The sequence below is a fragment of the Cuculus canorus genome, chromosome 19 (genome assembly GCF_017976375.1).
Source record: "Cuculus canorus isolate bCucCan1 chromosome 19, bCucCan1.pri, whole genome shotgun sequence".
Taxonomy (NCBI): Eukaryota; Metazoa; Chordata; class Aves; order Cuculiformes; family Cuculidae; genus Cuculus; species Cuculus canorus.
The window spans coordinates 4,735,580-4,756,526 of record NC_071419.1 but is presented as its reverse complement, the minus strand read 5'-3'; the positions used below and the strand labels follow the sequence as shown (position 1 = coordinate 4,756,526).

The 20,947-nt window shown below is 44.1% G+C and overlaps 2 protein-coding genes across 13 annotated transcripts in view; one reads left to right on the top strand and one right to left on the bottom strand.

Annotated features, from left to right (window-relative positions):
- The window catches only part of DDX31 (DEAD-box helicase 31), a 49,202-nt gene extending 41,412 nt beyond the window's left edge, over positions 1–7,790 (bottom strand). For 5 of the 6 annotated variants that reach the window (XR_008453030.1, XM_054084517.1, XM_054084515.1 and 2 more), the window contains exons 1-8: positions 7,570–7,790; positions 5,569–5,822; positions 5,304–5,379; positions 4,882–4,925; positions 4,361–4,431; positions 3,907–3,971; positions 3,170–3,214; positions 1,592–1,633 (exon numbers count right to left, since the gene is read on the bottom strand). Coding sequence is in view for 5 of the 6 variants with exons in the window: in XM_054084517.1 (XP_053940492.1) it covers positions 1,592–1,633; positions 3,170–3,214; positions 3,907–3,971; positions 4,361–4,431; positions 4,882–4,925; positions 5,304–5,379; positions 5,569–5,822; positions 7,570–7,644 (672 nt within the window). In the remaining variant the exon portion in view is untranslated. The remainder of the gene's footprint in view (positions 1–1,591; positions 1,634–3,169; positions 3,215–3,906; positions 3,972–4,360; positions 4,432–4,881; positions 4,926–5,303; positions 5,380–5,568; positions 5,823–7,569) is intronic. The other variant, XM_054084516.1, reaches the window with a different exon arrangement.
- GTF3C4 (general transcription factor IIIC subunit 4) lies at positions 7,654–19,217 on the top strand. Of its 7 annotated transcripts, XR_008453028.1 has the most exons (7): positions 7,654–8,282; positions 9,712–11,532; positions 12,689–12,819; positions 13,466–13,554; positions 14,220–14,893; positions 16,367–16,420; positions 16,669–19,217. XR_008453028.1 is itself a non-coding variant. In XM_054084513.1 (6 exons), exons 2-6 carry the CDS (start codon positions 9,332–9,334, stop codon positions 14,282–14,284), a joined length of 2,151 nt encoding a protein of 716 aa, XP_053940488.1. In that variant the 5' UTR covers positions 8,144–8,282; positions 8,960–9,331; the 3' UTR covers positions 14,285–19,217. The 7 variants fall into 7 exon arrangements, 2 of the variants coding, with proteins under 2 accessions (XP_009567784.2, XP_053940488.1); XR_008453026.1 differs by having other exon boundaries at positions 14,220–14,667; positions 14,777–19,217; XR_008453027.1 differs by having other exon boundaries at positions 16,367–19,217.
- The last annotated feature ends 1,730 nt before the right edge of the window (positions 19,218–20,947 follow it).

Genomic DNA, 20,947 nt, shown 5'->3' with positions numbered 1-20,947 from the left:
TGCAATAATGTTTGCATCACTTCCAATCACATAATAATAGTTCTTTTCCTTCTCAACATGTAGCCTAAGTGTTCAAAGACAAACCACAATGCTATTTCTTCATCTTGCATCTAAGCAGTCGCTTCCTGTGGCTAAGGAAAATGTAAGAAAAACACAGGACCTATACAGTTTATATACACAAACACAGACTTACGCACATGCAGTCGCCATGTTTGTGAACATTAAATGTCAGTCCCATAGATACTGGCAGGAGATTTTGACACTTTAATGAGGTCCAGCCCTTCATTGAATCCAATATTGCCCAGTGTTTACAGGAGAGATAATCAAAACACACTATTGCCATCGTCTCAATCCAGAGGAAAGGCAGAACAGAAGCAGAGCACAGCTTGTAAGTATTGCACGCATCATGACTGGTAAATAGGCTTAAGTTTGTATGGGTCACTGCTTGCCAGAAATGCTCCAACAAAACAGTTTCTACAAAAAGAGTTACTTTTTAAGGTTCAAAAAAAGGAGGCTTTCTAAGCAAGATCCATACAATATAAACTCAGGAGCTGGCATTAGAGTACTGCACCAAGAGCAGCTCAAACAGCCTTTTTCTCTCAGAAATGACACAATTACATTGCAGCCTCCGTTGTCCAGCCCTTCCAAGGCCCAGTCCAACCATGATCTACACCTTCTGCTTTAGGTCACTGTGACAGTTTACACTGGACTTGATGCAACTGCATGTTATATGTAACAAAGAAATCATAGAATCATAGAATCACTAGATTGGAAAGGAACCACTGGATCATTGAGTCCAACCATTCCTAACACTCCCTTAAACCACGTCCCTAAGCACTTCATCAACCCATTCCTATCGAAGGGGGGTCAATCCAGACTTTGTCCTTCAAAGGACGGACATAAAAAGTTCACTCATGAACAACTTCTAACTACTATGGAAGAAGACTGAAGTACTTTAAACCTCAGCATGACACACCAAAATTTTACTTGGTAATTCCAGCACCAAAAAAACTCAGAAAGTGCCTTATTATTTCAAAGAAAAAACAGAAGAGAGAGTGTGACTACGGATCAGATAAATGATTTAAATAGCTTCTAGCCCCAAGGTAAGATACTCTGCCTCAATTAAAAGGAAAGCACTATCATTTAATGATTTTAAAAGCCTTCTAATTTCTCCAGCCATTCAATTGGCAAAGCAGTTCACCAAGCCCTTCTGCCATCTGAAACCCATCTGTCTAGTATTAGTTTCAGAAAGACAGTACTTGTCATTGTGAGCGTTTCTATTCATAACCCAGACCTGAACAATGGCAGGTACTTCTGAAAACAAACTGTCGTGAAAATCACCTATGCTTGTTTACGAAAACATGGGCAACTTAAGTGCCATAATGAATCACTTATTTGTTCATTTAACAGTTTAATACATGCCACAGGGAAATCACACTTAAAAGGCATACAGATTTATCTTTAAAGACCACATATCTTGCCAGATGCTGGATTTCCTTAGACATCCAGCTGAACTCACACAAATCGAAGTTGTTCAGCATCTTGCAGCAGGAGGCTCAAGGAATAAGAACACAGAGCACTGAATTCTTACCTTAAGTAGTTTCTGCATTGTATCAAAACTCTGGAGCGCAAGCTGGGGAAATCAACAAAAGAAAGTGAGCTCTGAAAAAGTCCCTGGACTACAAAAATGGACTTCAAGTCGTATCAACTCAAAATGCAAGATCATCTAGCTATGCATATTATCGGAATTCTAAATACATCCTTAAGATTTCTTTTAGAAGCTATGTATTACTTTATTCTCTTGCACAATCCTTCTCATAGTTGGACCTGTTCAAAAACCTCCCTACTGGTCCAGCTCCATGAGCCAGCTCTGGGAGCAATACAGACTTCTGCAGGCTTCTGTGAATGCCCCAGGGAGAAAAAAAGCTGAAGTCATGTAAGATTTTACTCCTCTGGAAGAGTAAAAGAGAAAATAGTGCAATTTGTGGAAGAAAACCACTATGTAAAGGAAGTGCAGTTCAGAGGTTAGTTATCTTCTGGCCATCAGGGCAGACGACATCATTCCCTCATCTGATCCGTGGGGTGGATCACATCACTGGATCTTCCTACCTCTCCGTTTCCCAATCAGTAAAACAGAGATGATGTGCAAAAAGCTTGCAAACCCAAACGTTTGCTCAGCAGGAAGCATTTAGCTGTTGGGTTTTATGTGCTGCCTGACAACCATTTCTGCTTCCAGTGAAGCTCACTGAGAAAGGGAATCATGCCACCCCGATCCATACATGGCGCAAGTATGCAATTAAGGCTTAGTTACAGGAGTAAAATGAAAATGCTCTGACTATACACACTACACATTATTATTTGCCAAGCTTCAAGAAAGGCCATTGCTTTCACAACAAAGTAAAAGTAATACCAACTCTAATTACAAATTACCTTCTTAAGTACTTTCAATAGCAGCCCTTTAAACAAGCTTACAGTTTCCTACATGCTTAGTATTCATGCAGCATCCTAGAGAGGCAGTACGTTTGCTGCTGTAAAAATTTAAATAGCTTCAGAGCTTTCTCCTTTCACAGAACTGAGCTGAGATATTGCACTGCAGGTTGCATAAAACATTGTGCCCCAAACTAGATACCTGCAATCAATTCTCCACATGGAAGTTATTATCATTTGACACACACGCACAAAAAAAAGGTTGATACCCTCCTCTGAAATTGCCTTTGCAATTGGAAGTAATATAAATCAAACAGAAGAGAGTTCAGTGGAGAAACCAGCACTTGGAAGCCTCAACTTCAGCATTCGCTCATAGATGTGGAAAAAAAAGGGCTTTAAAAATGAAACGTTTGTATAAACCTACACATTTGCAAAGCTGATTCCACTGGTTTACTCACTGCCCCTGTGTGAACTAGGCAAGCTCCCCCCCAGGCACTGAGCTAGAGAGTTTCTCCAGTCTTCACAATTATTTGCCACTGCATAAGGAAACTTAGAGATTCTTTCTTTCTTCCTTTGGCATGGCATTGCACAGAAAAAGACAGTGTGCATCCAGAGAGCAAACACTCCTTTGAGGGCAAGATTCGAGCTAAAGGACAGATAAGGTTTCCTAAGGCAGTTCCCTGGAGGACCCTCATCTACACACTAAAAAAGACAGCACCAGAAAGAAGAAAAGGCCACCTACCTCTCTTGTTGGGACCAATATGAGTGCATAAGGCCCATCGCTGCGCTGTAAACAAAGAAGACAAGAGGTCCACTAAGAAGAACATAGCACTGATATACAGAGCACTTCCACATCTGGCTGTTAGCAGCTGCCACAGTGAATTCTGAAGGGTTTTAGTATAAGTTTGTACACGACAGTTTGGGGTATTCCCCCTTGGCAGCTTTTTTTTTAAAAAATCAAGTCTTTCAACTATCAATACTGCATTGTCTTTTCCTTCCCCCTTGGAAACCTACAAGACAAGTCAGGATGCCTCCCTTCCAAAAAACACAAATGACAGCAGATCTGCAGCAGCATTTTCTGGTCAACCAGATGATCCTAATTGGGAGCAATTATCAAATCTTACTCCATGTCAAAGATTAAGAACTTATTACTCCTAAAGACATGGCAGTAGCCTCTGTTTTCAGTTCTCCATGTTCCAGACCACAGTCTCTTCCACACTCTGCCTTTACCAACTTCATGATTTATCCTATTTACAATTTAGCCTACTGCATGAAGAAATCGGGAATGTGTAATATGGTTCTTCTATCACCTGTGTCTCAACAGCACAGGAGGATCACAGAATCCACAGCACAAATAAAGAGGAAGAGAGATTGCTTGACCTCTGTATCAAGAAGAGACAGTGATCAGTACAAGACCGCATCTTATTTTTATTAGTCTTAATATCAAAAGTGAATTACATTTAATTCTGTTGCACCTACCTGTATTTTGGAATTCATTCCTTGCAAAGACTGTACAAGTGGAATCCCATAGGCAAGAGTTTTACCTTTATAAAAGGGAGAAAATTGGAAGTTTCCATGATTAAAAAAGTGGCAATTACAGCATTCCATCAAATTAAAGTACTAGTCATCCCACCATTTATAAACTAAGGTCAGAGTCTGGAAAAGTTTAATGGAGTACATAAGTTTGTACATCAAGAGCATGTGCTGCTTAGCTCCGCCGGCCCCCTGGATCTCATGCCCAGCATGAGCCTTGGCTAGGCCCACATGCAATGGCTGGCAGATGCACATCAACGCTCAGTCCCACCATCGCACTGTTACACAAGTTTGCATGGCCTCTGCCTGTCACTTCCATAAGGATTGTGAGGTTTTACATTGGTATTTGGAATCCCATTTAATACAACCTAGGGAAGGAGACTGACAATTAAATACTGACCTGAACCAGTCTGAGATCTCACTAGAGCATCTTTGCCTTGCAGGAGCACAGGAATTGTTTGCTTCTGAACACTGCATAATAAACAAAACAGGTTAGGAAATACGAATGGGGCATAGGATAGAATTCCAAGGTTTTAATGTACAGTGACTGGTTCAAAACGGTTTACCCCAATTCCACTCATTCATTCTGCTGTGTAGCTACACTAGTAGAGGTGATTTATAAGAAAAGCCGCTAGACAGGCATCGGATTTGATAAATTCATAACAAAGACGGGTTTATGATTGGAGTATCAAGTTAGAAGGCAGGACTCCAAGGTTCCATCTTCAGCTCTGACAAGTGACTTGCTGTGTAACTTACAAATTATTTCTTATCCCAGATTTTGAAAGCAACAAATCCTATGGCTAATGGGACAGTTTAACAGGTACAGTGCTCTTCACAAACCAGTGACATCTAAAGAAATCACCATAGATGATTGGCTTTAAGGGGTAGTGAAGTACAAAGTCTTTACATGAATTTGCTTACCTGGTCATGCTACTTATCTTCAGGACAGTGTTTATTGTGGATACCTAGAGAGATAATAAAGAGCTGATATTTATTCTCTACATTACTGGCCCAGGGCAAATGGATGTAGAAAGTTCCCATGTCCTCAAAACACTTCTGTTAGTTAATCAGCATTCTACCACTGCTGGGACATCATGAAATACCCAACTTGCTAAAACCCTGGACTCCCAAATAGTTTTCTGTGGTTTTTTGGTATTAAAACTACAACAGTGAAGGGTGCTGGGATAGTACATTTGGGAATGGGTCAGGATACAGGTCAGCATGTTGAACTAAGAGACTGCAACACTATCAGGCAAAGTGCTGGCAAGTCTGTCCAAGCTGCCACAAATAAAGGTGCTCTCTCACCTGCTCACCCCACAAAAGCATGTTTAAGGCACACTTACCAGATGTGGATGCAGGTCCAACTGGCTAAAGGAATCTGTAGTGAAAACCTTTTCTTGCACCTGCTGCACTGCTTTTCTGAGTTAGGGGAAACAAACCAAAAAAAAGTGCATGGTGTGGTTAAAAACTGTACAATTGTATTCTACGTGAACAGCAACGAAACTACATATACCAAGCAACTGCTTTGCCCAAGCAAGGGCAGGAATTCAAGACACTGAATTTCAAAGCACTGAAAGAGGGTTTTTACCCCCTGTTTATTTAAAATACCTGTTAATTTCTGGGATATCAGGGTTGTTTCTAAACAGGCTGGACGTTTTAACAAAAGGTCTGTTTTTTGGGCCTTCATTTCGGTTGTCAGTCAGCTGCTTCTTAGGAAGAGATTTTTGAGATGAACTCCCCTTTTCCTTGACATCAGCTTCCGTAGCGCGTTTCTTGAAGGTGTTTATTGATGGCTTACATTTACGTTTCAAAGGTGGGTTTCCATGTGGTGATTGGAACTTTCTTTTCAGACCGTGAGACTGCTATAATGTTAACAAACCAGAGAGCAAATATTCATTACTGACTGAGAATTAACTGTATTATACCACATTGAACAGAAATGTCAGCTCACAACCCTTATTTTAATTCCCTACCCCATTACTAAAGAAACAAAGTTTGACTTTTGAAGCTAGAACTTCCTGGTTCAACAGATTCACCATTGGGCCAGAGATCTCTGAGCACTACTGAAATGCAAATGAAATCTAAAGTCATGTGCAGTGCTCATCTCTAAAAGATTTCAGCTATCTTCTACAGCAACTGAGCACAACACACTTTAAAGACCTTTCTCAAAAGCTTTGCAAATCTCCTTATTACATTAAAGCCATCCCTGCAGGCTTCCTTCTTTCTGTGGCCAGGAACAATGGCCTGGACTTCACCCTAACTTAGGTGTCTGCCAACTTCCAGCATTTCTGAGCTCCTTATTTCTTTTGCACGAATCGGTCTACTTTACTGATCTTCCAATCACCTTAAGAAAAACTTTTCCTTTCCCCACATCCCTCCAGGAACAGCAAAGAAGAAAATTAAACTTAACTTCCTTCGGTCCCCAAAGCCCTTCAACACCCTCCAACTCTTTTCCAATGAACTTGTTTTTCCCAACACAACTGCAAAACTCCAAAATGTGAAATTCCGGCACTATCTTTCCAATTTTTTTTCCCTTGCTCTGCCATTCTTAGCCACGCATTCTGATTTCCTTTATTTTCCGAAGAAGCATGTTTTCAAGTTCTATTATGTTTTCCACTTGTTTCTTCATACTTTTGGCAATGAACTAAAACCCAACCTCCAATCACCAGAGTGACTGATCAGGAAGATGACACTGGTGCTGCTCTACCTCAAAGTACCCATTACAGCCTGGGTAAACCCTGGGAAACACATAACTCCCACATTGTTTTGCACGCTATTTTAAGACCGATTTAAAAAATGAGAATAATAATTGAAACACACCAGAATTACAACAAAGATGACTTTAAAATTGAAAAGATCTATTTAACCCATTCTTGTCCTCCTTTCTTCAAACTTAGGAGAGGGAAACACCTATTTTCGAAGCTCCCATTCCCACACCTCAGAGCTTTCCCACAGTTTGGGCTCTCCTTGCCACACCAGGAGGCTTCAGCATCTCACAGCCCTCCTAAGCGACGCAGGGGGCTACACCATCATCACCCACAGCTTCAGCTCAACACGTGAAACGACACAAGCACAGCAAGGTCAGGGCAGAGCAGCCCTGTTTTGAAGGGATTAGGGCATTCCAGTCCCATGGAACCTGAGGTGTACAGGCTTGCTCCAGGGCCCCTGTGCCATTCTCAACGCCGTGTCAGGGAGGGAAAAGCCAAAGGCTGGAGCTTAGAAAGTTTTCAGATGCTGACACCTCCCTCCTACTACCCTGACCCCATCCTTTGCCCTTCCTCCCCCTTTCCTGATGCTTTCCCATACTTCCCCCTCTACGCGTCCCCCAACCCCATCCCATATCCCCCACCCCCATCCCGTATCCCCCATCCCGTGTCCTCCCGTTCCTCCCCTGACCCTGTCTCATCTCCGGCCTTGCCTCCCCTGACCTCGTACCTCGTACCCCGTCCTCCCCATCCCTCCCCTGACTCCGTCCCATGCCCCCCCTCCCTCCCCCGACCCCATCCCGTGCCCCCTGACCGCAGTCCCACCAGTGCGAGAGCCACGGCCTCGCCCCCCGGTGTCCCGCCAGAGCGGCCGCTGCTCGGGCCAGGCCCCAGCCGCACCTACCCGTCCCGGGACTCCGCTCCCGCGGCCGCGCGGCGCCGAGGTCAGGTTGAGCAGCAGCACCCCGCCCGCCGCCATGGTTCACAGGGCCCCGGGCCGGGCCCAGGCGGGCGGCGTGAGGCGCGGATTCTCAACCCGGAGCCCCAGCACCGCACGCGGGGCACCGGCGGTCGCTGCGGGGGGCTTCGCGGGGGCTTCAGCGGCGGCGCAGGCGGCAGCGGGGACAGCCCAGAATGGGGGCTTTGGAGGCAGCGCAGGGAGCAAACGAGGGCTTCGGCAGCGGCGTGGACAGCTCCCGCTGGGGACTTCGGAGCGGCGCAGGCAGCGGTGCGGGCAGCCCCGGGCGGGGACTTCGGAGGGCGCGGCGCATGCGTGTTGCGTGCGGCGGGAAGATGGCGGCGGAGCGAGGGGAAAGCCCGTCGCTGTCGGCGGGGGAGGAGGAGCCGGTCGGCGTTGAGGCGCTCGGTGAGGAGGCGGCGCCGGCCCCCAGCGCCGGGTTCCGTGTGACGGCGGTGCGGCGGGAGCCGGCGGTGCGGCTACAGCACGGGGTGAGTGGGCTGGAGCCGCTGGCCTGGTCCGAGGATCACCGGGTGTCGGTGAGCACGGCCCGCAGCATCGCCGTCCTGGAGCAGCTCAGCGACGTCCACAGCGGCGGCCAGGAGATGGTCATCCACCGCACCGCCGTGCCCGCGCCCGCCGCTGCCTGCCTTCTCAAGGTGAGGCACCGGGCACCTCCCCCGCTGCAGAGAGGGGGAAAAAGCTCTCCTCGCCCAGTAACACCCGAGTGCTTTGTGGTCCCGCACCAAGCGGGTGTCAGGGACTGGGGAGGTTTAGACTGGAGATTAGGAAATATTTATTTACTGAAAACGTGGTGAAGCCTTAGAAGAGGCTGTTCAGGGAGTCTCCATCCCTGGAGAGGTTCAGAAGATGTGTGGATGAGCCACTTCGGGACATGGTTTAGTCAGCACAGCGGGGTTGGGCTGATGATTGGAGTGGATGAGCTTAGACGTCTTTCCCAACTTTAATGATTCTGTGACTGCAAAGCTGGGTAGTTTTACTAAGAATGATTCTAGCTCTTTGATAACTGTTATTTCAATAAAAAAATTCTTAGTTTGCTCCCTTAGCTGAAAGGTTTTTGCAGCAGGGGTTGTTCTGTGTTTCACGGGGCATATGACTTCACACCCGTTGGCACAGAGAGTGACAAGTCTGGGGGAATACAGCACCAAATAATAATTCTTTTGTTGTGGGCCCAGTTTTATTTTTCCAAAATGGTGCTGAGAATGTGGAATAATTTGAGTTGAAGTATTGAGTGCTGTACAGTTTGAGTGTTATGCCAAATACCCTGAAGGGTGAGATCCAACACAAAAAGACTGTCATTCTTTTTATTTAACAGTTAAGAAAATCAACTACAATCACCTTCAAAACAGTTCCTTTCTGAGCTGACACACGGCTGCCCACAATGCTGCCAGCTTCAGAGCAGATCATTTTCTGAAAGGCTGTTGAGGATCTCCATCAATTTTGCTTTCACATCTTCTACAACAAAAAAGAGTTCCTTTGAGCATGGACTGGGTCTTTGGGAAGAGGCAGCCAGGTCTGGTGAACAGAGTGGGTACTCAAGCACTGCAGTGTTATGAGTTAAAAACTGCTTCACAGACAAATAATTGTGGGCTGGTGTGGTGTCTTGATGTGAACTTGCTGTTTGCTCTTCACTGATGTTTTCTGACTAAGGGTAAGAAAACGTCTGTATTTGAACCTGTGTCCATTCATGCTGAATGAAGCGATTGAGCTGAGCCTTGTCTCACTGTGGCAGGTCAGAACATGTTCTGTAACTATCTCTGTCTTTCTCCTCTCGCTGCCAATTCCTAAGTGATGGGGTTAGTCTTGGGTTTCTGTGTCACACCTCGTACACTCCTCAGAACAGAAGCATAAAAACAGGTGAAGACTTAGTAGTTGAATCAAAAGTATAGAATTCAGGCCAACAGTGAAGCTGAAGTCTTTAAGGGTGATGTAAATTAACCATTGGAACAGTGTGGTATAGGGTGTGATAAGGTATGCCCTGTTTCCAGTGGGAATTAATTCCAGGAATGTCTTCCTTAAAAAAAGTTCTGCAGTTGTATTAAAAAGTCCTTTTTTCTCACCTTCTAGGTTGGTCCAAAAAAGGAGGTAGCAGAATGTAAAGAGAAGTTTGCAAATTCGATGGATCCAACCGTTAGCCAGACTTTTATGCTAGATCGAGTATTCAATCCTGAGGGGAAGTCGTTGCTGCCTATGCGAGGATTCAAGTATTCCAGCTGGTCCCCACTGGGCTGTGATGCAAACGGAAGATGCCTGCTTGCAGCTTTAACCATGGACAATCGATTGACCATCCACGCAAACCTCAACAGGCTGCAGTGGGTACAGCTGGTGGATCTGACTGAAATCTATGGGGAGCGCTTGTATGAAGCCAGTTACAAACTCTGCAAGGCTGACACTCCCTGCGGAGAACTGGGAGATTTCTCCGAATTTCAGCGACGGCACAGCATGCAGACTCCTGTGCGCATGGAGTGGTCAGGCATCTGCACCACTCAGCAAGTGAAACACAACAACGAGTGCTGGGATGTTGGCAGCGTGCTATTAGCAGTGCTCTTTGAAAATGGTAACATTGCTGTTTGGCAATTTCAGCTTCCGTTTCTGGGTAAGGAATCAATTACTTCTTGCAATACCATAGAGTCCGGAATAAATTCCCCAAGTGTCTTGTCTTGGTGGGAATATGAACATAACAACAGAAAGATGAGTGGACTTATTGTAGGCAGTGCTTTTGGACCAGTTAAGATCCTTCCTGTCAATCTAAAAGCAGTCAAAGGCTACTTTACGCTGCGACAGCCCGTAGTCCTGTGGCAAGAAATGGACCAGTTACCTGTTCACAGTATCAAATGTATCCCCCTGTACCACCCCTACCAGAAATGTAGTTGTAGTTTAGTGGTGGCTGCAAGAGGACCTTACGTGTTTTGGTGTCTCCTGTTGATATCCAAAGCGGGTCTGAATGTCCATAATTCCCACGTGACAGGGCTTCATTCTTTGCCAATCGTCTCTATGACTGCGGACAAACAAAATGGCACTGTGTACACATGCTCCCGTGATGGAAAGGTAAGGCAGCTGATCCCTATATTCACAGACATTGCTTTAAAGTTTGAGCACCAGGTGATTAAGCTCTCAGAAGTGTTCGGCTCTGTCAGGACTCATGGAATAGCTGTTAGCCCCTGTGGTGCGTACTTAGCAGTTATTACGACAGAGGGCATGACTAACGGGCTTCACCCAGTTAACAAAAACTACCAAGTTCAGTTTGTAACCCTTAAGACTTTTGAGGAGGCAGCTGCGCAGCTCTTGGAATCTTCTGTTCAGAACCTTTTCCGGCAGGTGGACTTGACGGATCTTGTACGCTGGAAAATTTTGAAGGATAAGCATATTCCTCAATTCTTACAGGAAGCACTGGATAAAAAGATTGAGAGCTGTGGTTCTACTTACTTCTGGCGGTTTAAGCTATTTCTCCTGCGGATTTTGTACCAGTCTATGCAGAAAGCTCCTTCAGAGGTCATGTGGAGACCTTCACACGAGGATGCAAAAATCTTGATATCAGATTCCCCTGGGATGGGCAGCACCGAAGATGATCAGGAGGAAGGAACTTCTAAACAAGCCGGCAAGCAGAGCCTGTGTGACACAGGCAAAGGTACGGACATAGATGACACTGCAGATGATTCTCTTCCTCAGTCAAGTGATGTAGGAGGCCGTGAGCCAATGGAAGAAAAGCTTCTTGAAATACAGGCACAGATTGAGGCAGTAGAAATGCACTTGACACGGGAACACATGAAACGGGTGCTGGGAGAAGTTTATCTACACACGTGGATTACAGAAAACACCAGTATTCCCACCAGAGGAGTCTGTGACTTCTTAATGTCCGATGATGGCTATGATGACAGAACAGCACGAGTAAGTGCACCTCTATGCTCTGGGGATTCAGTGTTACAAGTGACTGCTCTCTCCGTGCTCTGTATCCTTAAAGGAAAACAGTTTTAGGAGTGGGGAAGAGAACTGTAATCATGTCATCCGTGCCAGGCAGCTTCTGTTGTCCTTCCTTGAAATGAGGGAGTAGGAAGAATGTAAATAGAGACATTGAAATTCGGGTCAAGTACAGTAAAGAGTAAGAATGCTGAGTTTTTGCAGAACAAGGGAGAGACTAGGGTTGTTTCACTGTTGCTGGTGGGTTTAGAACAGGTGCTGATTGAGAAGGATGTTTATTTTCATGGCTAAGCTTATTTGATTGTCTCTAAAAAACTAAATTGAGGAGGTAATTCCTCTGGTCAGCTAAGTCTGCAGTTCTAACTTAAGAGTTGCAGTATCTCTGTGGCAGGGAACAGTTCTTTTAAGCACCTAAGTCCTTAAATCACTTGAACTCTAATACATTGCATTCACAAGGTGAGAGAAAGGCAGCACATTTCCATTACTGACGTAGCCTGGGGTTCTCTTTGCTGGATGTAGAAGCAAGCAGGTCACATGGCATGGCCTTCAGGAGTTCACCAGGGAAGCGTTCTGGCAGAACTGGGGTTTTCTAGCATCCAGTTACTATGAATTGAAGGTCTGAGAGGTTGATTCCTGTCTTGTAAATGTTTATAGTGATAAAAAGCTGATTTCCAAATTCTATTTTATCCCTTCAGTTTGCTATCACATTTTAAAGGTCCTTGGGATGTGGTTTATATCTATTGAAATATCAGACAAATTTGATCGCATAAGTGTTCTGCTATAAACATCATGTATACTCCGAGACAGCTGCTGAAGACACACATCCAGATAATTTCTGAACAGGCCAATTCCTGCAGTGCTTTTTAAATTTGAAGTAGCTTAAATTTGCTTTTAAGTTTTGTATAAATTCCGACAGGACAGAAATCTTTAGGTGATGACAATAAAATGAGAATAAATTAATACATATCAATGTATTATCTTTCTTATTTCATTGTTTTTAATTCAGTGAAGTGGATAGATCTTTGCATCCTGTATCATATTCTGAAATCACAGCATCCCCAGATGTTCCCACCTTTCTGTAGGCAGCTGTCTCGCTGTGACCAATGCTGACTCTGTGTATCCCCAGGTGCTGATTGGGCATATCTTAAAGAAAATGAACAAACAGACTTTTCCAGAGCACTGCAGCTTGTGTAAAGAGATCCTGCCGTTCACTGATCGCAAACAGGCAGTCTGCTCTAATGGACATATTTGGCTCAGGTAACCTGTTCTTAAAGAGTTGTTGCCATTCCCTTGATGACTTAAACATATTTAAATAGCTAACCTAACACACTTTCTGGTGTTGCAGCAAACAGTCACAAAGCATGTTCTCTGTCCTGCAGTTCATGGCACCTTTTGCAGGCTGTTATGTGGTTTCTTCCCTGAGAAAGTGGATTTGGTTGTCTTGCTAGTATGCTCTTTTCAGAATAAAACACGTTTGATGGTCCTTTTTTCTTCAAGAAGGAGGAGGGAGGAAATTAAGCACAAGTCGTCCTTCAGAGCAGCGCATTAAGGAGGGTTTGTTCTGGCTGCTTCAGCATTTGAAAACAAAGTAATTTAACAAAGAATGATTGGAAAAATACTACACTGAGAAGTCAGACAAGTTCTGGAACATCTGGAAAAAGAAGTGTACTGATGCTGACTTATTAGGTACATGGCAATTGTCCCTGGAGACTTGGCAAGTCAGTAGTCTGTCACTTAAAGAAAAACCTTTGCCTAAAAGATCCTGTGTGCTAGTTATGTTAAATAGTCATTGCCTTAAAGACACTCGGGTTCATCTCCTGTGCAGTAACCTCAGCTCAGGGTGCAGGAGCAGGTCACAAACAAACCCCCAAGCCTTTTGATAAAACAACTTGTCCTTTCACAGGTGCTTTCTAACCTACCAGTCCTGTCAGAGTTTGGTATACAGGAGGTGTTTGCTTCACGACAGCATTGCACGGCATCCAACCCCAGAAGGTAAACTGTTCCTGTGGCAAAAGGGGCAAGATTACATATTCCTAAGTTTCATCTGCAAAATGACTAGAATTAGTTCCACTGACTTTTCTCCTTTAGGTAGTTACGTGAAATACGCTGCATTTCATGTTGTCCTGTTGTACACGCATTCGTGGCACAAGTTAATTACAAAAGAGGACTGCAGAAATTAATTTGTAAATATTCAAGTTGGATGTATTAGTGTGCAGGCCTGCAAGTGATGAAGGTTTCTGTTTCGGTGTAAGCTGTATTGATCACGCCCAGGCTAAGAAATAGTTGGCACCTGGCTGGCTTAGCTCCCAAACCTGCTCCTGCAGGTTTGCATTGTGTGAAGGATCTAATTTCAGTCAAGAAAATAAGAACACTGCATTTGTGGCATGGTGATTCTTCAGGTTTTTTACTTATGTAGCTATTCAGATGAGTATGTAATGATGTAGCATGGCGTGTTTCACCTTCATTTTGTTCCCTACTGAAGTGAGATTTAAACTGGTAGTACCCAAAATTTCAATGTAGAAATGGAGTTGGATTCCTTCAGAACTCACTTAATCCTGCATGGTGGATAGGTATAAACTGTTCCAGGATTACTAGTTTATCCATCTCTGGTATCATTCTTGTCTCCAGTTTTAAACAACTTGTTTTCTTATTTGCAGATCCTGAATGGATCAAGAGGTTATTGCAAGGACCTTGCACATTCTGCGATTCTCCTGTGTTCTAGAGAAGAGCTGTGTAAAGATGGAAAGTATTTTCTGTGCTGCATAAGCTCCCTTCGGTCTGGAGGGATATCAAGCACAGGCATGCAGACTTTATTGGAGCGGGAAGACATTGTCCACAACCCTGTAAATAGAACATCGGAGGTTCTAGAAACTCCTTAAGTCCAGAGCCTGTCCCACACTCCAGAAACGAGTACATCTGGAAGAGTGGGTTTATAGAGCGGTTTGGAAATGCACCCCGTTGAAGCATCAGCAGCTGGACATGCTTCATTTCACTGAGAAGGAACTGAAGTCTTAAGCATGCGGTGTGAACCGTCCTTTCTGCCCAACAACTGCAATTCCTAAAAGCTAGGATGGGAACAACGGAGCTCCCTCTTGAGTGGTCTTGGTGGGTAGAAAAGGCTTCAGCTTGCGGTGCTGTTTGCTTTTTAACAGGCACTGGCACTTGCTTCAGAATATTAAACTATCAAATAATTTGTGGTTCTAATTTCTTGCAGAGTGAAGCGTGTGCCAGTTACAGCCATATGAAAGAAATTGGCCATTGTATTAGTTTCACTTAAAGTCTAGAAGAATAACTGCCTCTTAACTGTTATAACAGTATTGCAGTCAGAAAGGTAATATTGGCTGCTTGGGTCAAATATGGATCAGTAAGAATAACTTTTAAATGTAATTATTAAACTAATAGCAATTAGATTAAACACTAATATATATATATATATATATAAATCTCCAATGCTCTTAAGTCTCTTGCCCCTGCTTTCTTTTTCTGAACTAAGTTCTAACCACTTCCTTGCTTTTGCCACTACGTATGCTTTTTGTTTCTCTCAACTCTACCAACAGGAATCACCTTTTCCAGTGTAACTCAGTTCCCAAAAACGTTACCTTATTTTCAATTGAACTGAGAGTCTCTCTTACACGGAAATGGTTTTTACAGATGTTTGACACAGAGTAATCACTCTCAGCTGATACTTTCTCTTTTCATAATAATGCAGTAAAACCCCAAGCCTGCTCCAAACTCAAATACCATCATGGCTGAGATGTTGGAATTGAAGTTTCCACGGGCTGTCAAGAAGCCCTGGGAAGCTATTCTTGTATAAACCTGACTTTCATCAAGAGATTCATAAATATGTCAACGATGTAGCATGACTGAGCCGAGAAATTTATTCTGCCTCCTAACTCTCCTATTGGAAGAAAACCTTTCCTTCTTTGGCATCTGTTTCCTATGGGGAGCAGGACAAACCTTTTCAACTTCCTATGCAGTGTTAGAGGAACGATACCTCCAAAATGCGTGTGGTTCTTTGGTACAGTTTGTCTTGTTAACTTAAATCTATGCTGTCAAATAATCCAAAGTTAATGTATTTACTTTCTTCAGAGCACCCATCTGCACACTTGGATGTGTTGCCTTGTTTGTGACTCACGACACTGCTCATTGTGTGTGAAGTCCTCTATAGCTGTTTGGGAAATCAAGGGATTGTCCTGACAGTATCAGTCTCCAGCATGTGTGGATTGGTGCTTACATGTCCTTGATTCACTGACTATGCATATTTCCTTAATGTCCCTTCACCTTTAGGAGTATTATTTTTCAGCTAACGTGAAGACAAGTCGACTGTCCTAACTATTCAGTGTTTCATGCATCAAGAACGGTAGTGCTGTGACTGAAAATAGTATTGCTACAGTAGACTAGAACAGCAGAAGCGCATTCATCTGTAAAATTATTAGCCCTGTTTGTAAATATCCTTGGAAGTGCTACCATAATTGTATTAAAAAAAGTCTAGTTTTTTATTGCTGTGCATTGAAAATTGAAATTACTTCAGTGTGTCTGCAAAGAAAGAAAATGCAGATCGTGATAGCATCTAGTAAAACAAAGAATAATCTTGATACCCAGCGCGCGTGTAGGTTGAGGCCAGTTGCTGTACTTGGGGTAGAATTTTATCTCCTTCCCAGTGCTGATGGGGTTTGGGCAACAGAACATCAGTTTCCAATATGAGCCAAATGGGGAGGTTTATTCACAGTGGTGGAGAAAACATTTTAAGTGGATCTGCAAGTCCTGGTCCAGACAGTCCTGACCCCATTCATCTGTATTCCAGTTTGGAAATTCACCTGACTCTGGAAAACGTGAGCACACCCCTGCAGAACCATGTGTAAGTGCTTTTAGAAAAAGAGTATTTCTTTGATACTGGCTTAGGAAGCAGAATAACATTGTGTTCTGCTTCAATGTTTGGCCGACCAAGAGATTCAACGCGGTATTGTTAGATTAATTCCTGGTGATTGGCTCTAACAGATCTCTGGAATTTCCCTGGATTAAGTTTTCATGCTTTAGACAGTTAGAAGCTCCAGTATGCCTGGCATTAATATTGTGGTGTTAATATTTATTTTCCTTGTCTTTCAGTAGGCAGTAGGTACTCAGTAAACCATTGCCAGTTTATTTAACCAGATTTATGACTGCTGGGAGAAAGGAATTTAAAAGCCAACGATGTCAGCTTTGCATGCCAGTGGAGATCCTTTATCCCAAAGCTTTCACTTCTCACCCTGACCCATCTACAGCAGGTAAAGAGGTACTGTGATTAATTTTTTTTTAAACCATCACTGGTCCCCAGGTGTATTTTTAACTACTGTAGGCTGGAACAGCGTAGCACACCTCGGACCAGTAACATTTAATCTCTGATGCTGATCTTACTGGTTTTCCTGCCCAGCTACTAGCTGACACTTCCTTCAGGAAACCTCTTATCTGTCTTGGACTCAACTTGCAGTTCTAGCAGTGTGGAGGTTAGTGCCATTCCTGGTGGAACACTGTAACAACCTGCAGGGCTGCAGCAGCGCCTTGATGCGTTATCCCTCTCCTTGTGCTAATCAAAACCTGTATTTTCATCCCACTCAGGGAAGGTGAGTGGGCAAGGAAGCTACAAGCACCTGCTGCCAGATCCTTGTGCTGTTTTGCCACAAACAGAACTGCCTTCTCAGACTAATACATAGCCAAGTTATCCAGTATTAAGGCCCAGTCTACTTTGAGACACTAAAGAAAATATTCATAGAATAAAGATCACCAAATCAGAGTTTCTGTAGCTAAATTTTTTGCCCTAGGATTTGTGAGGTGACTTAAACAAGTGTTTGAAGGCTCTCAGCCGCTTCACCATTTGGTGGTAAGCACTGTGGTTGTTCATGGAGTGGTTCTTCAGGCACTGCTTTGCTTCCTTTTTTCTTTTTAAAGATTTGTGGGTTTTGCTGTTTCATCTGAAAATCAACAGCCAGAGATACTGTGGTCAGTGTTTGAGCCAGTCTGTCACTGTTCTTGATAAATAGCTTCTGATAGCATTTAAGATTTGCTAGTCATGCTGATTACAGGAGTTTATCCCTCTCCCAGTGGGATGAAGAAATCCAGGCTAATCCAGGTCTGATGGATTAGCAGAACGGCTCTGGACTTCACCTCAGTGCCTTGGTGCTCTGTGCCATTTCTTTGAATGAAGGTGAAAGTTTGGGGTCATGACTCTGTCTTGGGTCTCCAAACCACCTCCTGCTCTGGAATCTGTGATTGTGCAACTCATTGCTGCCTTTTAGTCCAATTCAGCTACAGGTTGGGGACTTCAGTATTGAATCCTCTTTCCCTCTTTTATGTTCCCCCATTCTCTTAATCCTATTGCACATTTCTAGAAGAAATGGTTGCTAATGCAGATCCACAGGCAATAAATATTACCCTGATTTTCTTAAACTTACTAGGTTTTCCACTGGCTAATGCATCATCAGCGATTATGGGCAGCACAACACCATTTATTCTATCCTCATTAAGGGTTTCTTGACATAAAAGAACTGAATGCAAACATTTATAGTCCTCATTAAAGCCTAATGAATCACACTTGTGCTGTTATGCCCTAAACTAACATTACAGGAGAATTGTTTTTACAAGTTTAGTTTCTCATATGGAGCCCTTCCTTCACCGAGTTTGTGAGGCAGCGGAGAGCCCTGAAGGTACAGCTGCTGGAGTCTTAGTTGCCACCTACAGGTACGTCAGAGAGAGTGAGGAAGAGAGCCCATCCCTGCTCCTTGGAGCCCTCACCATGGAGGGGGTCAGGATTAATCAGTGAAGATGGCAACATCTACACTTTGTGCATGAGATGGATATGCATGGCCAGTTATAGGTGTCTACCAACAGGTTCTCTCTAAGGGGGAGGACAGTGGCAGCAAGGGAAGGTACCTCTTCTTTCTGGTCTCTCTGCATGAGTGGAGCTGGGTCCATCAGTGAGAGACAAGCACGGACCAGCCACGACAAAGTACTTGTCGGCATTTTGCATCCTAGTTTGTGCTTGTTACTGAATTCTTTGTTGGCAGTCACCCAATAAGAGTGTAGTTAGTAGCATCTAAGCCTTATCATGTACATTAAACATCAAACGTCGTTCCTGCAGAACGCTAGTTGGTATTTTTGCAGCTGGAAATACAGGCAGTAGTGGTCTTTGCCGCAAAACATTGGCAGTTATGGCAAAAGTCAGATTTCTAGTCAGTATCCAAATTAACTGGGAGAAGTTATTCATGGGATATCAGTAAATAAAGGTGAAATGCTCAAAGTGGTTATCATTACTATGTCTGTCCTTATCACTCTCTAGAAGCTTTCCGCATCAGGCCTGTAAATGCACAAATCACACTGGTTGTGCTTCAGACTCGCATCGGAGTGGGTAGGGTTTATTCTTTACCCAGAACTGGTACAAATGTCTGTGCAGAGATGCCTGCTAATTTATATCTCAACTGGTAAGTACTAGGTTGGAAAGCTGTTTTTTTCCACTCCATGTGGGTAAACAAGAACAACTCGAACCTGGCTGTTCACCTGGAGTCCTGCTCTGCCTGTTGAAGGTGCAGGAATCATAGTAAGATGAAGTTGAGGCTTCCCTTGGAAGTCTCAATCCAGGTGAGATTTTCACAGATGGTAGAGGTCAGTATCTGACAATGCCCACGCAGTTCCTGGTGTCACTTATGACAGAAAAGGGCCTTGTATACGTGCTCTCACTTCAGTTTGCCTCTGCTAACAGTTGGCTGCACTCAGTTCTAACTCTTAACTTTACACTGGAGATGTTCTCAGATCCTTGGTGTCAGCTGGAATATTCTTATCACTATTTTTTAACTCTATCTCAGTTTTTAGCCCTTTTCACTCAAAAGACTTGGAACTCCTGCTGCTCTGTCATGATCTGGGTAATGAGCTCAGGAGCATCACGGCTGCCTGTGCATGGCTGTTTCCACAGCTGCAATGCAAGTGGCACACAAGGTACTTATTAGCATTAACTACACTGCATTTCAGGGCAGAAAGTGGAGTAATTCCTTGTGCTGTCCCAGGCTGTGACTGAGTCAACCCAAATGTGAATGTCCAAGCTTGGAGCACCATCACAGGAGGACTTGTGCACTGCTGAGCACCTACAGCAGGAGTTACAGGGCTGTGCCAGCCCAGCCATGTTCCTATTTAATGCCAAACTGGAGGCCAGCCCTGAAAAATGAAAGCCCAAGAGCCATCCACATGGAACCATTCATAGGAGAGTTTAATTTGATTGTTCTGCTAATCCAGTTGACCTCTTCCTGCTACTAGAGTTCTGTTCTAGGGTGTGACTGTCGTAGTGGCAGACCAGGCAGTCACCAGGCTGAGCAAAAAGCAAAGCTGAGCTTTCATCTTTAGTTTCTGGAGTTTCCCTTTGAGACTCAGCCCATGGGAGGGTCTGATAATGTCCCTGTGGAAATTGATGCTGTGTATATGGCGCATTTTATAAACATGAAGTAGACCTGGATGAATGTTTTTACGGCATTGTAATCCTGCTCCTTTTTTAATTCTAAAGAAATAAAGTACGGGTTTGGAAAGTGTATTTCAAAGGACTGAATTCCTGGGAGGGACATGGGGTGCCAAGAGCTGAAACTGGCAAGAGGCAGGGTAGTTAAATACTCAGCCCTTCAGCTAAGACTTCACACTTTAAACAAAAAATAAAGCCTAATAATAAAATCCTCATTGTGGCCACTGTCACAGAACACTGGTGGTAAAGCTTGGGAGAGGACCAGGGGTCTGATAGTGCCTTTCAGCCCCACAGCTATTCCCTTCTCGCCAGTACACGTTCAACCCTTCTGTTCCGTGACTTCCCAAATGCCCCACGGCAGTGCTCTAGCTCCAGCTAACAACTGCACTGAAAAATCAAATGTCTTCCCTGAAAGGGGCCTGACATCACTTTTTCTTCCATAGAATCAAACAATTCTTGTTGTAGAAAGAGAACAACCCAGGAGGAGAACCTGCTTGTAGAGGGGAATGGGCATTTTTCTGTATGAAGCGCATGTGGCAAAGCAAGAACCTCCTTTCAAGTTCAGTTTTGGCAACTGTGACACAGATGGGCAGTTACCGGTTCACAAGCACAGTTTGCTTTTACTTGGGATCAGCTCAGCTCCAGCTACACCTCTGGGAAGCAGAACCAAAGCACAGGTACCTGCCAAGCCTGTCTTTGCTCTAAACCAAATCTTAAGGACCTTTATGAATGCCTTGCTGGCTTTTCCTTCATTACAGTCCCGCAGCTTCTCCAGCCCCTTCTGAATGGGTGGTGGTAAAGCCAGCTACCCATAAGGTTTTTGTGGTGGCACCAGCACCCAAGGCTTACGGGGAAAGGCGAGAAAACCCAAGGAGGCAGCCAGGGAAATACATCAAGAACTACAAGGGG

What these genes read in the sequence shown, in the direction of transcription:
- GTF3C4 (XM_009569489.2), top strand. Translation starts at nt 7,800, where the DNA reads ATGGGGGCTTTGGAGGCAGCGCAGGGAGCAAACGAGGGCTTCGGCAGC. An exon ending in CCGCTGCCTGCCTTCTCAAG is followed by an intron (nt 8,283 to 9,711) that starts GTGAGGCACCGG and finishes CTCACCTTCTAG; the next exon opens with GTTGGTCCAAAAAAGGAGGT. An exon ending in ACGGCATCCAACCCCAGAAG is followed by an intron (nt 13,555 to 14,219) that starts GTAAACTGTTCC and finishes TCTTATTTGCAG; the next exon opens with ATCCTGAATGGATCAAGAGG.